At 41.8% G+C, this 16,650-nt stretch overlaps 1 protein-coding gene across 2 annotated transcripts in view; it reads left to right on the top strand.

Annotated features, from left to right (window-relative positions):
* ADARB2 (adenosine deaminase RNA specific B2 (inactive)) overlaps positions 1 to 16,650 on the top strand; it is a 471,433-nt gene that overhangs the window by 352,755 nt on the left and 102,028 nt on the right. For both annotated transcript variants that reach the window (XM_061586916.1, XM_061586917.1), the window contains exon 4: positions 8,818 to 9,725. In XM_061586916.1, the coding sequence (XP_061442900.1) occupies positions 8,818 to 9,725 (908 nt within the window). The remainder of the gene's footprint in view (positions 1 to 8,817; positions 9,726 to 16,650) is intronic.

Below are 16,650 nucleotides of genomic sequence, written 5' to 3' on the forward strand. Positions count from 1 at the left end.
GTGTATATGGCTGTGTACAGATTTAAAATCTCACATTTTGACTCATGCATGTCACGTAAGAGCCTATTCAAATGCTACCATTTCAGCCTAGCAGAAAGCCAGACTTGTGAGTGGCACAGGCCTATGACATATAGGGTTGTACCCAACTAAGTCCTACTCAGAGTAGACCCATTGAAATCAATGAAACCAAATTAGTCATGTCCATTAACTTCAATGGATTTACTCTGAGTAAACCTAATATTGGATACAATCCATATTTTCTTAAGATTTGTATATTATATAGATGCAAATATAGACCCATTTTCAGGGAAAGAGCCAACTTAAAAGCAGAGTTTAAACAAATTAAGTTTAAAAAGAAGTGGGGGAGGTGAGAGATCCAGGGCCTAATACAAGAGTCTCAGTGCTCAGGCCTCCTGGGCCACCCCCTGATAATGCCCCTGATAGGGAAAATGATGCACAAGTCATTGTCCATGTTCTCCACCACATTTTTGTGGCATCCAAAACATTGCCATGCACTCTGCCAATGATTGTTGGAACATGAGACTAAGATCAGTCACATAAGATTAAAAGAAAAATATAATAATTAAGAGAAAATGGCACCAGGTGGAGAGCATGTGGCATATTATCATACAGTATTCATCAGCCCAAACATTAATTTGTAAGCATCATCCTACCTTCTTGCTGTAACATGTTGGTAGATTTTGGAAAAGAGGAAGGATGTGCTCAGATCAAAAGATGCACTTCTGTTTATTTCAACATCAGCTGCCAGATGGCTCATTTTACCAGCTGGAAACTATGAAGAGCTTCTCCCTAAAAATTATGGGTGGACAAATTTGTCCCTGTGATGTTAGGGTTTTTTTTCTATTTTTGAAAAAAAAAAAGTCCTATTCTGCAGCCCCATACACTATCACTTGTACCTAAATCCTTTGGCTGGGAGGAAAAAGAGGTGGATGTTCACAATGCCAGGTGGGCTGTGTTCATCTTGGTGTGTCACAGGCCTGCCAGGTAGATCGATATATGCTGCATCTTACCCTGGAAGATGCATGTGTATATATGTTTGTGTTCACAACTGCACAATGTTATTAATCTTCCTTGTGTGAGCTGCATATTCGGTGTCCTGAAGGTAGGAACAGAGATCTACATTTTTTAAAAAAACTGATTCCCAGCAAAAGCATCTTCTTTTTTTAAGTCTCATCTCATCAGGCCCAGCAGCATTCCTGTTGAAACGATACAGCTGCTGGGTTGGAGCCCAGTCCTGTCATGAGCATGAACTTCCCAAGATTGCTTTTCCAGTGGAAGTCATTGTTTCCAATTGTATGTCAAAAGGTGATGGAGGTGAAACCTTTCCCCCTCTGTTCTCAATGCGATGCAGATGGGCAGCAAATAACCTGCTCTGTGCGAGAAGGGCAGAGAGAGAGAGAGAGATTGGCACGCCGGCCACAGGAAATAAGGGTCTCTGAATCCACAGGCAGCAATCCGACAAAGCCACTCTGCGTTATGAGTTTAGTGAACCTGAATGATTATTACAGGTACTTTCATGTGTTCCCTAAACGAAGTGTCTGTGGTCCAGGTTTTGGCTTGGTAGATAATGGTGAGTGAACAGCAGCTGTTTAAACAAACCAGCCTGCATCACGATTAGTGCTTTATTTTGATGCTTCTAAAAACAAAAGCTGTAGGACAGACACAAGACAAAAACCCTCACTCCCAAAGCCGACTTCCTTGGAACACAGTGAAATGTTGCAGGGATTTTTTCACAGGGGACATTCAAAGGATGTACACACACACACATACACACATACCCCAAACCTTCACTGTGTCATTTCTGTTCATGCAATTTGCAGATATATTTTTAAAATCTCCCTTTTGTTTGTTTTCCACATGCAGGATGTTCACATGCCATCCTTTGGCATGAAAATATCCCTTTAAAGGTATCTTGGGTTTTGTTTCCTTTCATCAGCTAAGACACAGAGACAGTCATATTGTGGCTGGGGCCCATTGGGACCTGTAAAGCAGAAGGAAGGGAGACCCAACAGCAGGGGGAGCCAGAGCCAATGGCAGGCAGAGTCAACCCATTCTAATCTTGTCCCCACCCTTCTTGCTGCTACAAGAGCAACGCTGAGGTTAAGGAGGAAGCTGACAGCCAGTGCCAACCCATGGGCTGGTTGTTAAGTAGGCAGGTGGGGGCTGGCTGAGAGCAGGTTGGTGGGGTGGTGCCCATCTGCCCTAATGGACTAGCCTCCACTATCCTACAATTTCTTCAGGATTACAATGTGCTTTTCCAGCAAGAACGGTTTTACTGGTTTGCCGCCCTGGGCTCCTACTGGGAGGAAGGGCGGGATATAAATTAAATAAATAATAAAAACCAATAACAACACTGAGACTAAAGAGCAAGAAGCTGACAACTAGTACCAACCCCAGGACTGGATGTAAGTAAGAAGGCAGGCAGGCAGGGGCAGTGCCCCTTTCACCCGGATGGATGAGCCTCCAATGTGAAGGTCACACAGCAGACCACTCAGACATCCAGTTCCCCACCCGCAGGATGAAGTCCCAGCTGGAGTCTATCAAATGACCATTCTGGACTATTTGCCAGAGACATTTGCTTGAGACACATGGAGCAGCATACCGCGTCTCAGATTGCAGCCCGCCGTGTTCTCTAGACTGAGTTATTTGGTCTGCCAGCATAGGAATGGTTCCACTTTACAGGAAAGGATTGGCCTAAGTAGCATTCTCATCCTTCTCAACTCTATGATTCTAAGCAGCTTATGCCATTGCTTAATTCCTCTTACAGTTGGGAAGCATTTCCTGATGTTAAATCTAAACTGAGGAAGGCTGAAATTCACAGGACAATGGGGAGCAAACTGTGCCTGAGGAAGACACACTTTAAGTTGACCCACTTAGGGACTGCCCCATGCGCTGAGCCTTTGGTGTAGCCTATCACACAGTGATGTAAGATGACATCAGAAAGGCCAATATTCAGAATCAAGTCGGAAAACATATCAATCTCCCAGAACATTCTATTACTCAACTTAAAAGTGGCCATTCTTGAACAAAGGAACTTTGGAAGGAGACTCCCGCATGAGATCGCCAAATTGCAGTTTATCAGGAAGTTCAGTCCAGTCACCTGTGGCTTGAATCAAGGGGATAAGTTTTTATCCAACAACAGGTGTTAAATAGCTTGCCAATGCCAGGATGTTTGTTATCATTAACACTGCTTTGTGAGTGGTCACAGTAATCACATCCATTTAAGCTTCAATGTGATTGTCACAGTCTGTATCGTTTGCATTCCATTTCCCTCTGCCCTGACTGCTTACCATTTATTCTTCCTCTACCAGGTCCAGCATCAGCACCTGATACCCTAGGGCAGCTGTTGGGGTCCCAGTGTCCTAGCAGGACCCACCAGTGCTAACACCTGACCTGGGCCCTCCACATCAGGCAGCTAGGTCTGCAAGCTTCCACTTGAATTTTCCCCAATGCCCTTAGTGGTACTAAGTCAGGTGCTCTGAAACATTGTGGTAAATAAAAAAATGGCAGCTCCCAGCCACCCTTGGAGTACTGCCATCACTATTAGGAAAGCCCGAGGGTACCCATCACATAAGAGAGTGCCATCAGAAGGCACTTTGCCAAGGGTCCTGTCCAGACTGGAGGCAGCTCCGCATCTGCAATGCCTGCCACCTGAGAATAACATTTCATGCATCTGATGAAGTGGCTTCCTGTGTAAGAAAGCTTATACAACCATACATTTGTCAGCCTTTAAAGTACCACAATACTCTCTGTTACAGAGGTCACCAATGTGGCACCTGTGGGTGTACATCTGCCTGCAGGTGCCTTCTCTGATGCCTTTGGTGTTTCCTCCCCTGTCTATTCTTCCATCCTGAAATTAGGCTTGAAAGAAGCATTCTATTGTAGTCAATAGACTAGGGTGCAGGATGCATCTGTGTGTGTGGTGCACACAAAAGTTTCTCCCTGCTCTGTTGTTTCTTGTTAAAACAGGACTCCTGATCCTTTGATCATCCCATTTGACACAATAGACACCTTCTGCTATTTGAGAGAGAGAGAGAGTACCTTGCATGTGTTAGTTGCAATCAGTCCGATATTTGTAATGTAGAGATTGCCACTTCTTTGTTTTCTTTTCCTTGCCCAAAGTTCATGCTGGCTGGCAACAGAATAACCTTCAAGAGGCATAATATTATCGCTTCAAATGTAGCGTGGAGTATCGGATGGATAGTTCTTCTGAACCCATGTGACCCAGAGACAAAGGCAGCGTCATTATTGGCAATGCATCATAGTTCTCAATAGCTCTTTGTGATGCAGGTTAACATCGCCATGCATAATGACAAGAAAGGAAAAGGGAATGGGGCGGGGTGCATGAATGAGTGAGAGAGATAAAATAATCAAAAAAGAATAGATACACCTAGGAGGAATACACCTGGGAAGTAAAAACAAATAATAGAACTGTAACAGTTTAGGATGAATATTCACAAATGTACAGATAAATACATTTCACTGTTGGCTCATTCTCACATTGTTGGATGAAATGAAATCAAGATGAAGGGACAAATACATTTCTTCAGTCTAATAAAAATAAGACCTGGTGTAGTACATGCAGTAAAATGAGATCAAGTCCTGGGGTACTAGAACAAACTGTCCCATTTCAAGATTGCCGTTGGAGTGGGTGTAGGGTTGTTGATGCTTTTATTTAAAAAATGCTCTCCCATGTTAAACTGTTCCCTGCCAGAAGAAAGCTAGCAAAGTAGGGAGAAAGAGTATATCTGCTCAGCTGGTTTGTTTGCTCTTTGTTTGCCCAGAGGAGTTTGTTCTGTTTTATTACAACATGGAGCATTCAGAAAATGATATTCCCCATCAGCCATCTGAAATGGTACAGTTTATTCTACCACCTCATTTTTCTGAAACTGTGGATTTAGCATTAGTTTGCTTCTAATGTTGAGCTTTTACAATGAGAATCCTCTGATCGGTTTCTAACAGCTCCTTTGCAACAAAGAAGGATCTTGATGTGTCTTATTCGGTGGCAGCTAGTGGCTCCACGTTAGTGGAGCAATGGATTCCCCTCGGAGGTTTAGTCCAAACTTTCAAGGTGCTGCCCAAGGTGCTGAAACCTATTTCCACAATAGGTTCAGCAGCTTGGACATCTTGAAATTGTGGACTAAAACCCAGAGCAGATTCCACTGCTCCACTGACATGGAGCCACCAGTCACTACTGATCTTATTCATCATTGAAGAGCAATGGTGTTGCAGCATAATGCCCACATTCACATTCTTCCTGTTCAGTATCCAGACAACAGCAGCACAGTCCAACCTCAGGATCAAGTTAATAATTAATAAATGATTTCAATTTATATCTGCCTTTTTAAAGAGAGCACCCAAGACAGCTAGCAAGCATGATAATGACTAAAAAACAAAACAAATACAACAACTTCAACAGTCAACAGCAACCATTTTTCAAAAGTCAATAACAAATTAAAACACATTAAGAGGATCCATACATAAAAAGTAAAGTCTTTTCAACAGGCCAAAGGCCTGCATTTTAAGGGGAAAAAGCCTTTGCCTATTGGCAGGAGAACATCAGAGGCAGGACTAAGTGGGCCTCTATAGGGAAGGAGTTATGAAGCTTGGGTGCAGTCATTGGGAAGGCCTAGTGTCTAGGGACAAATTCAATTTGGGGGACAAATTCAATTTGGTTCACTTTTAAAGTGGAATTTATCCAATTTGTACTTTCTGAAACAATATGAGAACTGAAACACGGCCATCCTTCCACATTGCCACTTACCCAAATTTTGCAATGCAGTTCTCCCAAGAATGTTGACAAAAATGCATATATTAGGGGAAATGTGCATAAATATGAATATAGTGAAAATAACACACAAAATGCATTACAAGAAATTGCTTGAAAAATGTGTGCATTAGTCAAAACTACAAACAAAAATGTGCTTATTAGGAGAAATTTGCACTGAATACTGAAGAATTCTAATGAGGATTTTTCAAAAATTGCAAATTGCTACAGAACTGAATTTAAGATTGGAAAAATGAGACACTGAGAGAACTGAAATTGACAGAGCTTTCTACCTCTCCTTGTGTCCCTGCCAAACATGCCTTAGATATTGAGAGGACTGAGGGAAGAGCATCCCTGGAAGGTCTCAAGGCCTAGACACACTCATACAGGAGATCAACCTGCCATCTCACCATCTAGCTACAACAGCATCTCCAGCACATTAGACCTTGGGCTTCTTCACGCATTACATTTTTAGGTATACACCTAAGATTTTTTTAAAAGTGTATATCTAAGAATATAACATTGAAAACACATGCTAACCTACAGAGAGTAATTATGTTACTGGGATTAGCGATTGTGTCCTTTGAGTTTAAATTAATAGTATACCTGTGTACTCTACCTGTGCAATGTCTAAAACAAGGATGAGTAATTCTGCAGGTGATAATGTGGTGCTCTTTTCTTCTTTCTCCAGAAAAATTATTCTGATGCTCTAGCTCTTTAATCAAAGCCTTCTGTCATAACTCTTTTCACCTCCTCCTCTTCCCCCCAAAATATCAGCTCTCTTCATGCACTATCTATGTGTAGGGCATTTCTATCTTGACTGCAGAGTGAGACTGCATCTTTAGCCCTAGTTCAAGATTGCAGCTCCTTCCTGCAAGAGCCACATGTTATCCATGCAGGGGGTCCTGATCATGTGGAGTGCCTATACTCAAGGTGTTTTATAAGAAGATTATACAGATCGATGGAGGATAAGGCTATCCATGGCTACTAGTCATGAAAGCTATGTTCTACCTCCACTGTCGGAGGCAGTATGCCTTTGAATACCAGTCGCTGGAAACCACAGGTGGGGAGAGTGTTCTTGTGCTCAGGTTCTGCTTATGGGCTTCCTATAGCCACCTGGATGGCCACTGTGAGAACAGGATGCTGGACTAGAAGATCCTTGGCTTGATCCGGCAGGTTCTTTTCATAAGAGGCGCTCACACACTAGGGTTTCTATGCAGCTCCCTGTGGTAGCTACAGGAAGCGCATGGTTGTTGCAGGAAGAAATTATGTTGTGCTCACTACCCACATCACAGGGCTTTTGTTTTCACATGTTACCGAAATGATGTGTAGTCATGTGGTGTTTTCTATTTACAATGCATTTTGCAAGGCCTGATCCTATGGGCTGATTTAAACCCTGCAAAATGCCTTATAAATAGTAAATAGCAAGACTGGAGAAATCTATCTACAATCAGAAGGATGTGACCATATATATTTCTCTACATAGATTGGAGCAAGGCCAGTGAGCAAACTTTCCTATCTCAAAGGGAATTATTTACTTTATGTTATCAGAACTGTTACTCTGCGTGTTCATGAATGAATGTGGAGGCCTAAAAGGGATTTTTTTTATGTTCACAAAGCCGTAACCAACATTATGAAAGTAAGTTTAGAGAAACAGAGACTGGAAAAAGCAATATGAATTATAAATACAAATAACCCCCTGTGTTTTCTTATTCAGCGGTGCAAAATCAATACAAATTCTTTTCAAAACTGAACAGAGGGTAAAACAACAGATATCTTTCTCTCCATGCTTTCCAGCTTCAATATCATGATGTACCATAATTGGGTCTGTAAAAACCTCTTACATGAAGAGAGGGAGAGGTGTGAATTTCAGGGCTTGTCCCACTTCTCTGTGGCCAGAATGTGTCTGGGAACAATATAGGTTGCAACTGTTTTGAGGGGCAGATATTTAATAGTATAGAAAGGAATACACCGCCCCTGTGAGGGCGTGATGAATTGGTTGTTGTTTATTCTTTAAAGAGAATATTGACTATATTGGCCCCAAAGGACAGGAGAATCAAAGGTGATAAATTCAGAGCTAGTTCGCTATAGTGGGAAGAAAGTAGGACTTAGGCTGGGAACATCTGGGTTCAAATCAAACTAAAACAGCATTCCCCAACCTGGTGCCCTCCAGGTTTTTTGGACAACAACTCCACTCACTCCCAGTCAACGTGGCCAATGGTCAGGGATGCTCGTAGTTGTAGTCCAAAACATCTGGAGGGCACCACATTGGAAAAGGCTACACTAAAGCATAAAGCTGATTGGGTGACCATGTTAAGTGATTTAACATGGCTTCTGGGTGAAGTCTGTAAAACTGCAAGAGCCTGCGGGAGCAAACCAAAGGCCTGTGTCTTCTGTTGGCTGCCTGGATGGCATTGACCCATGACAGGGCCTTTTCAGTGGTGGCTCCCCAGTGGAGTGACCTCCCCAGTGAGGTGCATCTGTCTCCATCATTATTAATGGAGGAGGAATGTGAAAACATTCCTGTTTGTCCAGGCACTTGATGGATGAAGGAGACCTCTCTCACTGTTGTTTCTCAGTAACTGCTATTCATGACTAGTAGCCACTTATTATCCTTATTCTTCTTGTCTAATCCCCATTTAAAGCTATCTAAGCTATCATTGGGTAGTGAATCCCATAACTGAACTATGTGCTGTGTGAAGGAGTACTTCCCACAACTTCATTGGATGGCTCCAAGATTCAGTATTATGCTTATGCGACAGGGAGAAAAATATATCTCTGCTTTTCTCCCTCCATATAGACAGATCCTAAGCTATTCTAGTGAGGGTTTGTCATGTTAATTCAAAAAGAAAATATTGATGAAGAGCAGCCATCATCAAGATAGACATCCTCACCAATCCCCAAATGGAGTTTTCCCATATAGATTTATGAAAATTTTGGTGAAATTTCTTTTTCATGCTCTTAATCCTTGATTTCACTATGGCACCAATAATGTTGGCAGACTTTTTTCTTCTTTCTTTTTCAAACAGGTACAAGCAGTGCAGAAGTAAAGGAGAACCGTAACATTGGCAACCTAGAAGATCATCCAATATCCTCTAATGAAAGGTCAAGGGTGGGGGCTTCCAGTATCAAAAGGAAAAGGCCTCTAGAAGAGGGCAACAACGGGCATTTCTGCAAACTCCAGCTCATCTGGAAGAAGGTCTCATGGTCAGTAACGCCAAAGAATGCTCTAGTTCAGCTACACGAACTTAAACCAGGTTTACAGTACAAAATGGTCTCCCAGACAGGCCCTGTCCATGCACCAGTATTTGCCGTTGCTGTGGAAGTAAATGGACTTACATTTGAAGGCACTGGGCCAACAAAAAAGAAGGCCAAAATGAGGGCCGCAGAACTAGCCCTCAAGTCTTTTGTTCAGTTCCCCAATGCATGCCAAGCTCACTTTGCCATGGGAAATTGTTTCAACCCTTCCACAGACTTTACGTCAGACCAGGCGGACTTTCCAGACACTCTTTTCAAGGAGTTTGAACCATCTACGCACAGTAAGGACTTCTCAGTTTACAACCCGGTTAATAATGAATTGCTTTCTACAGCCTGTCGGCATGGGAGGTTACTCTACCACACATTGGACCTAATGGGCCACACTAAACAAAACAAACACAAGATGGCATCCACCGTTGAAAGCGAAAAGAACCCAGTGGTGTTGCTCAATGAGTTGCGGTCAGGACTGAGGTACGTCTGCCTTTCGGAGACTGTGGAGAAGCAGCATATCAAGAGTTTTGTGATGGCTGTAAGAGTGGATGGGAGAACATTTGAAGGCTCGGGACGTAGCAAGAAGCTGGCAAAAGGTCAAGCAGCACAGGCTGCACTACAGGCGCTCTTTAACATTCGCCTGCCCAGTCACATTCCCAGCAGGAGTAAATGTAATCATTTGCCACAGGTGAGAACTCTCAGGTAGCCACCACCGAGCTAAAGGAGTCCTTTAAGATTAATGTGATTTGTTGTTCTTGCCGTAAATGGTGACTTTATCAGAATGCTCTTCTCACAGTGAAGTAAGTAAAACCCATTTCCTCACAGAAGCCGCGCACAAAGACCTTTGCATACACTTCCATTATTGCATCATTAAGAGCCATTATATGGGTTATTTTCTAAAGAGACAGCAGAGAGTAGAGAAATGTGAAGGGCCATCAATATTTCAAGCACGGATGGTAGCACATAATGAAGGCAGAGATCTGCTTTTTTTTCTTTTACTTGTCACGATGCAGTTGTTCTTAAGGGAATAACCCTAAGTAACATATGATATGATGCCCTTGTATCTTATCCTATCAAGCTATGCTTAGAGATAAAGGGGACATCATTCTTTAAAATAACCTATGGTGCACAACATGTCTTTTTTTCGAGATCTCATCCCCAGACAATTCTGCTTCTGGCAAGGCTTAAAGATCTTTCTTTGTGTGTGGTTGTCAAATGTCTGACTGAGAGAAAGGAAAAGATCTCTGTGGTGTCTTGCTGATTGTATGTTTATTTGAACCTAAGCATATAAAAAAGCAAAATATAAAGCAGATGTTTATGGCTGCTGAATCACAGATAACAAGCTGAACAGGCTTCTGTACTCACATTTGGGAAATGTTGCTAGTTTCAGGGAGTCTCATGTTTTCCACATAACATGAAATAAGTACCTCTTGATTGGTTAGAATGATGTAGACAGATTTTCTAGGTCTGGATTTCGTTGCCTTCATGCCAGTCAGTGTGGCCCACAATCCTGTCTAGAATAAGCTGTCAGTCTTATTTTTGCCATGGCTCATAATAGCCTGAGCAGTTCTTTCCATACAAGTGGAATTTCCTTTGTTTTGTTTTGTTTTCACCTTTTGAAGAGATAGGTTGGAGAAAGTTAGAGCACTTATATGTACCCCTCCCTGCCCCAAGACCTCTGCCTGCTTTCAAAGGGATTGCCTATGAAGTCTTTCTCGCTGATTGTTGTTTGTAGTCATTGGTTGTTCTTGCATATAGGAACAGGATCATAACTTGGCACTTGAAGATTCCAAAAATGGAATTTAGAACCCATACCTTCACACACACACACACACAAAAAAAACACCCACTAAGAGAGAAGTATATAGCTATACATTTCACTTGCAGCTGCCCATTATGAAATTTGTGTATTGGGGATTTGTATGGTGAGCATTTTTGCATTCCAGGTAGGGATATAAGGAGGCAGTGCTTTCCATCTCATCCTGTGTTCATTGCAATCAGCACTGTTTCCATTCCACTACAGTTCGGCTTCTACTAAAACCTACGTTATTTGATTCAGTATCCACGACAGCCAAAACCAACAGAATTACAAAATTAATTTTATTTCAATGGAAGTGAAATGTCAAACACAATGCAAAAACTAACAATAATTATTTATGTAATGTTTGCAGACTACAAAAATGATAGCAAATACTAGTCATACTTGCTTACATGATTTCCATTCGTAACCTTGGACAAACATGCGAATTGCAGCAATTTCTGCTCCTGTTTCTGTTTCTAACGGAATTCTGTAACATCTCTAATTCCAGGTCAAGTCCCCCTAGCCTGGTGTGATGTTAATGTGCATTCTCTTTTCTTTTTTCTTTAACAAAATGTATATACCGCTGGAACTTAAAGATCTCTAAGCGGTTACAAAAAATATTAAAATTATCAATAAAACAGTTGAAAACAAGTTATTAAAAACATATTTAAAACAAAACAGCCACTAACAACAAAGATTAAAATGGTTCAACATCTATGTGTCTGGAAAGGCTTGCCTAAACAGAAAAGTTTTAAGCAGGCACTGAAAGGAATACAGCTAAGGTGCCTGCCTGGTGTTAGTAGGCAGGGAGTTCCAAAGACTAGGTGCTGCCACACTAAAAGAATGACCTTTTAAAAGTACAGAACAAGTATAATGTGGCACCTGTAACAGTGCCTGTTTCACAGAGCAAAGTGCTCGAGTGGACACATATGAGGCAAGGAGGTCTCACAAGTAAATTGGTCCCAAGCTGTTAAGGGCTTTATATACTAGTAGTAACACCTTGAACCTGGCCCGGTAACAAATTGGCAACCAGTGCAGATCTCTGAGCTGTGGTGTTATATTCTGACAGGGTCTCACCCCTGTCAGCAATCTGGCTGCAGCATTCTGCACTAACTGCAGTTCCCAGATGAAGTGCAAGGGAAGCCGCACTCCGAGTGCATTGCAATATTCCAGTCCTGAAGTCATTTTTGCCTTGTTCTCATGTTGATGAAGCAACTGGGCTGCATCAGAGTTCACTCCTCTTTGCACATTTGTTCTGCTTTTAAATAGCTTGAACAAATTGCAGAATTATTCATTTGTGTGCTGTAGTTGTGCCTGGTTTTGAACAAATTTGTTTGGTATTTTCTGTCCCACACCTCACCACAGAGATTCAGGGTAGAAATGCACTTTCTCTTCTGCCAGTTCCAGTGCATTTCCACCACTCTTTTCTGAGACCGGGGACACATGACACTAGTCAAACCCTGCCCCTTTTTACTGTAAAACCTGGTGGGATCAGTTCAAGTGTGTGGGGTTTTTTTTAAGTCAGCTTCAAGCAGATTTCGCCACCAATTGGCAGATCAACCTATTGCCCCTCCAGGTGTGGCCAGTGCAAACACTTTGCTGTAGGCAACTAGTGTGCTCACAGCCCAAGGCTCATCAAATAAACATGTGGAGTTGAGCTGTCAAATAAAAGAGTTCCCACACCTCAGTTTTTGAATGGGGTGGGGGAGAGAGAGTGAACAATAGCTGGGAACATGGACATGAAGGGCTTTGTCTTAAGGTAATATGAGCAAAGTGCCACCAGCAGCTCTTACCCATATTTATATCAATTCTGAATGAAACGTCATTCTTTACAGCCATAATATAAACACAAGAAACAATTGTTTTCATATATATTCATCAGACAGATATGTATATGGTGCCCTGGGCTCCTACTGGGAGGAAGGGCAGAATATCAATCAAATAAATAATCATAATAAATATATAAAAGGAAACTGAAAAATAATGCCCCCGCCATGTAAATCACATGTTACCCCCCTACAGTAAATTGTAAAAATCTTAAAAATATAAGAAGCAAGAAGCACATCCCATTCCACACACACACAGAGTTACATTTTTTTTGGAACCTAGCTCGTATTTTCCTGGCTAGTAGAGCAAATTTTGCTCCTTAGATGGTAATGAATGTGTCTTTGCCTGCAAGCAAGGTACATATCTGGTCCAGGATGTCTGACAGAGAGTGGAGGATACAAGTAAGAAGTTTGTGCCTAGAGTGCTCCTGTAAGGGGCAACTTGCCAGGTAATGGGAGACACTCTCAGTCTCACTGGACTCACAGGTAACAGAGTCTTTGGTGAGCTGGAATGTTATTAAGCTTCCTACCCAAGAAAGCAGAGGACATGTAATGGAGACATAAGGCTGTGAATGATTTTCTTAAAGGAGGAGCAATAAGGATTATAAAATAACTCTCCAGGCCAAATGTCATTTTGTATAATGGATATCAATAAGAATAAGACATTTGTGCAGTTGAATACAAATCCCATCGCTTAGAATAGAGCTGCATGCTTCCTTTAAACATCTGTTTAACTCTAGTAGGAGAAAAAGTAGGTAAAGTCTCAGTACTAATCCCATAAGCATGTAGGGTAGTTCTAAAAATATTTACTCAAAACAATTAGGATAAAGTTTGCAGCTGTTCTTGAAAGAATTTTTTGGTAGGCAGGAGTCATTCATGCAAACAAGCTTCAGCCAATATGAGGCAAAAGCAATGACAAGTTTCAATAGAGATTAGTCCGATATCTGCCTGTAAAAGAGTCACAGGAGTAGCTTGAGAAACTGCTAACAGAGATCTCATAAAAGAATTCTGCACCACCTCAAAAATAGGTGCATTGGTATACCCCCATATCTCTATACCATGCATCAGTTGAGAAACAACTTTCTTCAAAAATAGCTGCAGGAGCAACCAGGCTCCCCCCACCCCTGCAAATTACAGAATCGCAGCTGGGACTGTCTGGACCAGGAGGATTTCAGCTTAGTTGCATCTAGATGTGTTTCCATGCAAGTTGGTCATATCATGTATGATATTATCTGACCTTTCCTCCAAGGAGCTCATGGGGTACATATGGCTCTCTCACCCTATTTCATCCTCACAACAGTTTCAGCTGAGTGATAGTGATTGGTTCAAGGTTACCCAATAAGCTTTGTTACTGAACCTGTTCATCAAGCAGCCCTTATCACCATTAATTCAATCCTGGCGATGACAATAATGCAGTGTCAGCCATTGATAAGTGCTAAAGTCAAACCTTTCTGTCCCCCAACTCAGGTGAAAGAGACAAGTGTCAATAAAAATGAATGAGTTTAATGAAATATTTTCATGCTCTCACAGCCTTGCCGACTTATGCAGCTTGATTCGGCATGTTTTAGCTACATCACCCGCTTTAAAACCCCGAGCACCAGTGCTAGAGTGAGTGTTGGTTATTCGGTCCTTTTAAGGAACCGATTTCCACATTTAATTTCTTCCGTAGGATTGCCCTAAGTTATAGATTGGTGTATGACCATTTTTAATTAAAAGAAATATACAATCTAGTTTCCATTACAGAGGGTGTAAAATTAAGTAAAACAATCCCAGAGCTTTATAAAGAAAACTATTGAAATCGTTCTAAACGTGCTTCTATCATCAGTAATTAAATCTTACACATTCCCTAAGACTAAGGCTTAAAATGCTGACACTGTAAAAAACATTTAAAGCCACAAACTTTTACAACCTGGTCTAACAATTTCCTGTGGATGAGAGAATTCCAATGCGTTCATGCAGTTCCCCATCTAAAGTCATGCACCATTAATTTCAAAAAAGACAGCAGATCTCTGTGTGCATTGTTAGAATGATAGCAGCCTCTAAAACCCACATGCTCTAACAGTTACTCATGGGGGATTCAATATTACCATCAGATATTCAAGTGGGATCTGCAAGAAGGACCATCGCTCAGTGGTAGAACATCTGCTCTGTGTGCAGAAGGGCCCAGGTTCATTTCCCAGTATCTCTAGGTAGGGCTTGGAATGCCTCCTGTCTGAAACCATGTACAGGTGCTGCCAGTCAGTGTGCACAATGCCACGCTAGATAGACCAATGGTCTGACTCTGTATAAGGTAGTTTTCTATGCTCCTATGAAACAAAATATAGCAGTACTGTAAAGCGTCCTGTTCAGGGTTCTACTCAGCCGTATCCTCTTCCCCCAAACCCCATGCTGTTGCTTCTCTTTTCCCATCTCCAGTTTACCATTTATGCACACACCCAAACTTAGCATTTTGTGGTCGCTGAACATGCTCAGTCTGCATTGGACAGTGTGGGGGACAAGGGAATTGCCCCTTAACATTTCCCCCCCTAATGTTTCCCCAAGCCTACCGATACCTCCCTCTTGGAGATATGCATATGCATACAAATGTATTAGGGTTGCCAGGTTCTTGGCCTGAGACTGATCCTGTATCTTTAGGAGAAGAGAAAGTCAGCCAAGTGCAGGTGTTCTTGCAACCCTGTAATGGGAAAATCCACTTGGTGGAATTCTCCCTCCTCCCTGCACCACTTTTAAAGATACAGAAGACCTCTTGGTTGCCAGGCCCAGCCTCCAACAGGTCTTCTGTATCTTTAAAGTTGTTCAGGGGGAAGGGAGAATTCCACCTTGTGGTTTTTCCCATTATAGTGTTGCAAGAACACCTGCACTTGGCTGACTTTCTCTTCTCCTAAAGATACAGTCTCAGGCCAAGAACCTGCCAACCCTAATATGTATATATACGATCCTAAGTGCCCCAAGCAGCTGACTGGCTGTAGCTCAGTGAGAGAGCGTCTGTTTGGCATCCAGAAGGTCAATCCCCAGCAACTCCAGGTAAGGCTGGGAGTGTCCCCAGTCTAAAGCCCTAGAGAGCTGCTGCCAGTTTGTGTAAACTATACTGAACTGGATGGACAAAATATCTGATTTGGTATAAGGCAACTTCCTATGTTCCTATGAGGTGGTAAGGCATGAAAATAATGACAATAATCTTAAAAATAAGCAAGCCTGTCTTTCGTTTTGAGCCTTCCTAATTAATATTTGCCCTTCCCAATCAGAACTTTGGCTCTCTGTTTAACAAACTAAATTTTAGTTGATTTTTTAAAATAAATGTTCTAAAATAAGTATAAAGAGAATATGTCATGTTGTTCTCATACCAGTGATACAGAAAGGTCCTGTTTTACCCTGGAAGATGGTGTCTTATCACTCAGGGTCAGCGCCAGATTTGAGGGAGCCTAGAGCAGAATGCCCTGGTTGCATATTACCACCATTGTCAGAAGAGTGTGCCTTTGAATAGCAGTTGTTGGGAGTCACAAGTGGGAAGAGTGCTGTGATATTCAGGCCCTGCTTTTAGGCTTCCCATAGACATCTGGATGCTAGTCTAGATGGGCCCTTAATTTTATCCAGCAGGATTCTTCTTATGTTCTTAAACCAACCACAATTAAGTTCAATTTATTTTAATGAGAACTGTTTGGAATCTGCCCTTGAAATTAATTAATTAATTAACATTTTTAAAGATGGCTGGATGAAGAGTCTTAATCAACTTCCTTTTTTAAAAAGGCAGGAAACATAGCTCATCTGAGCATTAAAAATCCAGCACTGATTTCCCTGTTTTTAACTTTTTTTATTTCTTTGTCTGAGGTGGGCCATGTTGTCCTCTATAACTCAAAGGCTTGCTTCCAGTGTTCCGAACACTGCTTAGCTCAAACAAGTCTTGAAGATAGTGGCGGCCATGCTAACTTTGACTTTATTTTCTAATTTAAAGCAACCTCTCCTCTGCTAAGAGATAATGGTGAGGA

This window comes from Rhineura floridana, chromosome 10 (genome assembly GCF_030035675.1).
Source record: "Rhineura floridana isolate rRhiFlo1 chromosome 10, rRhiFlo1.hap2, whole genome shotgun sequence".
Taxonomy (NCBI): Eukaryota; Metazoa; Chordata; class Lepidosauria; order Squamata; family Rhineuridae; genus Rhineura; species Rhineura floridana.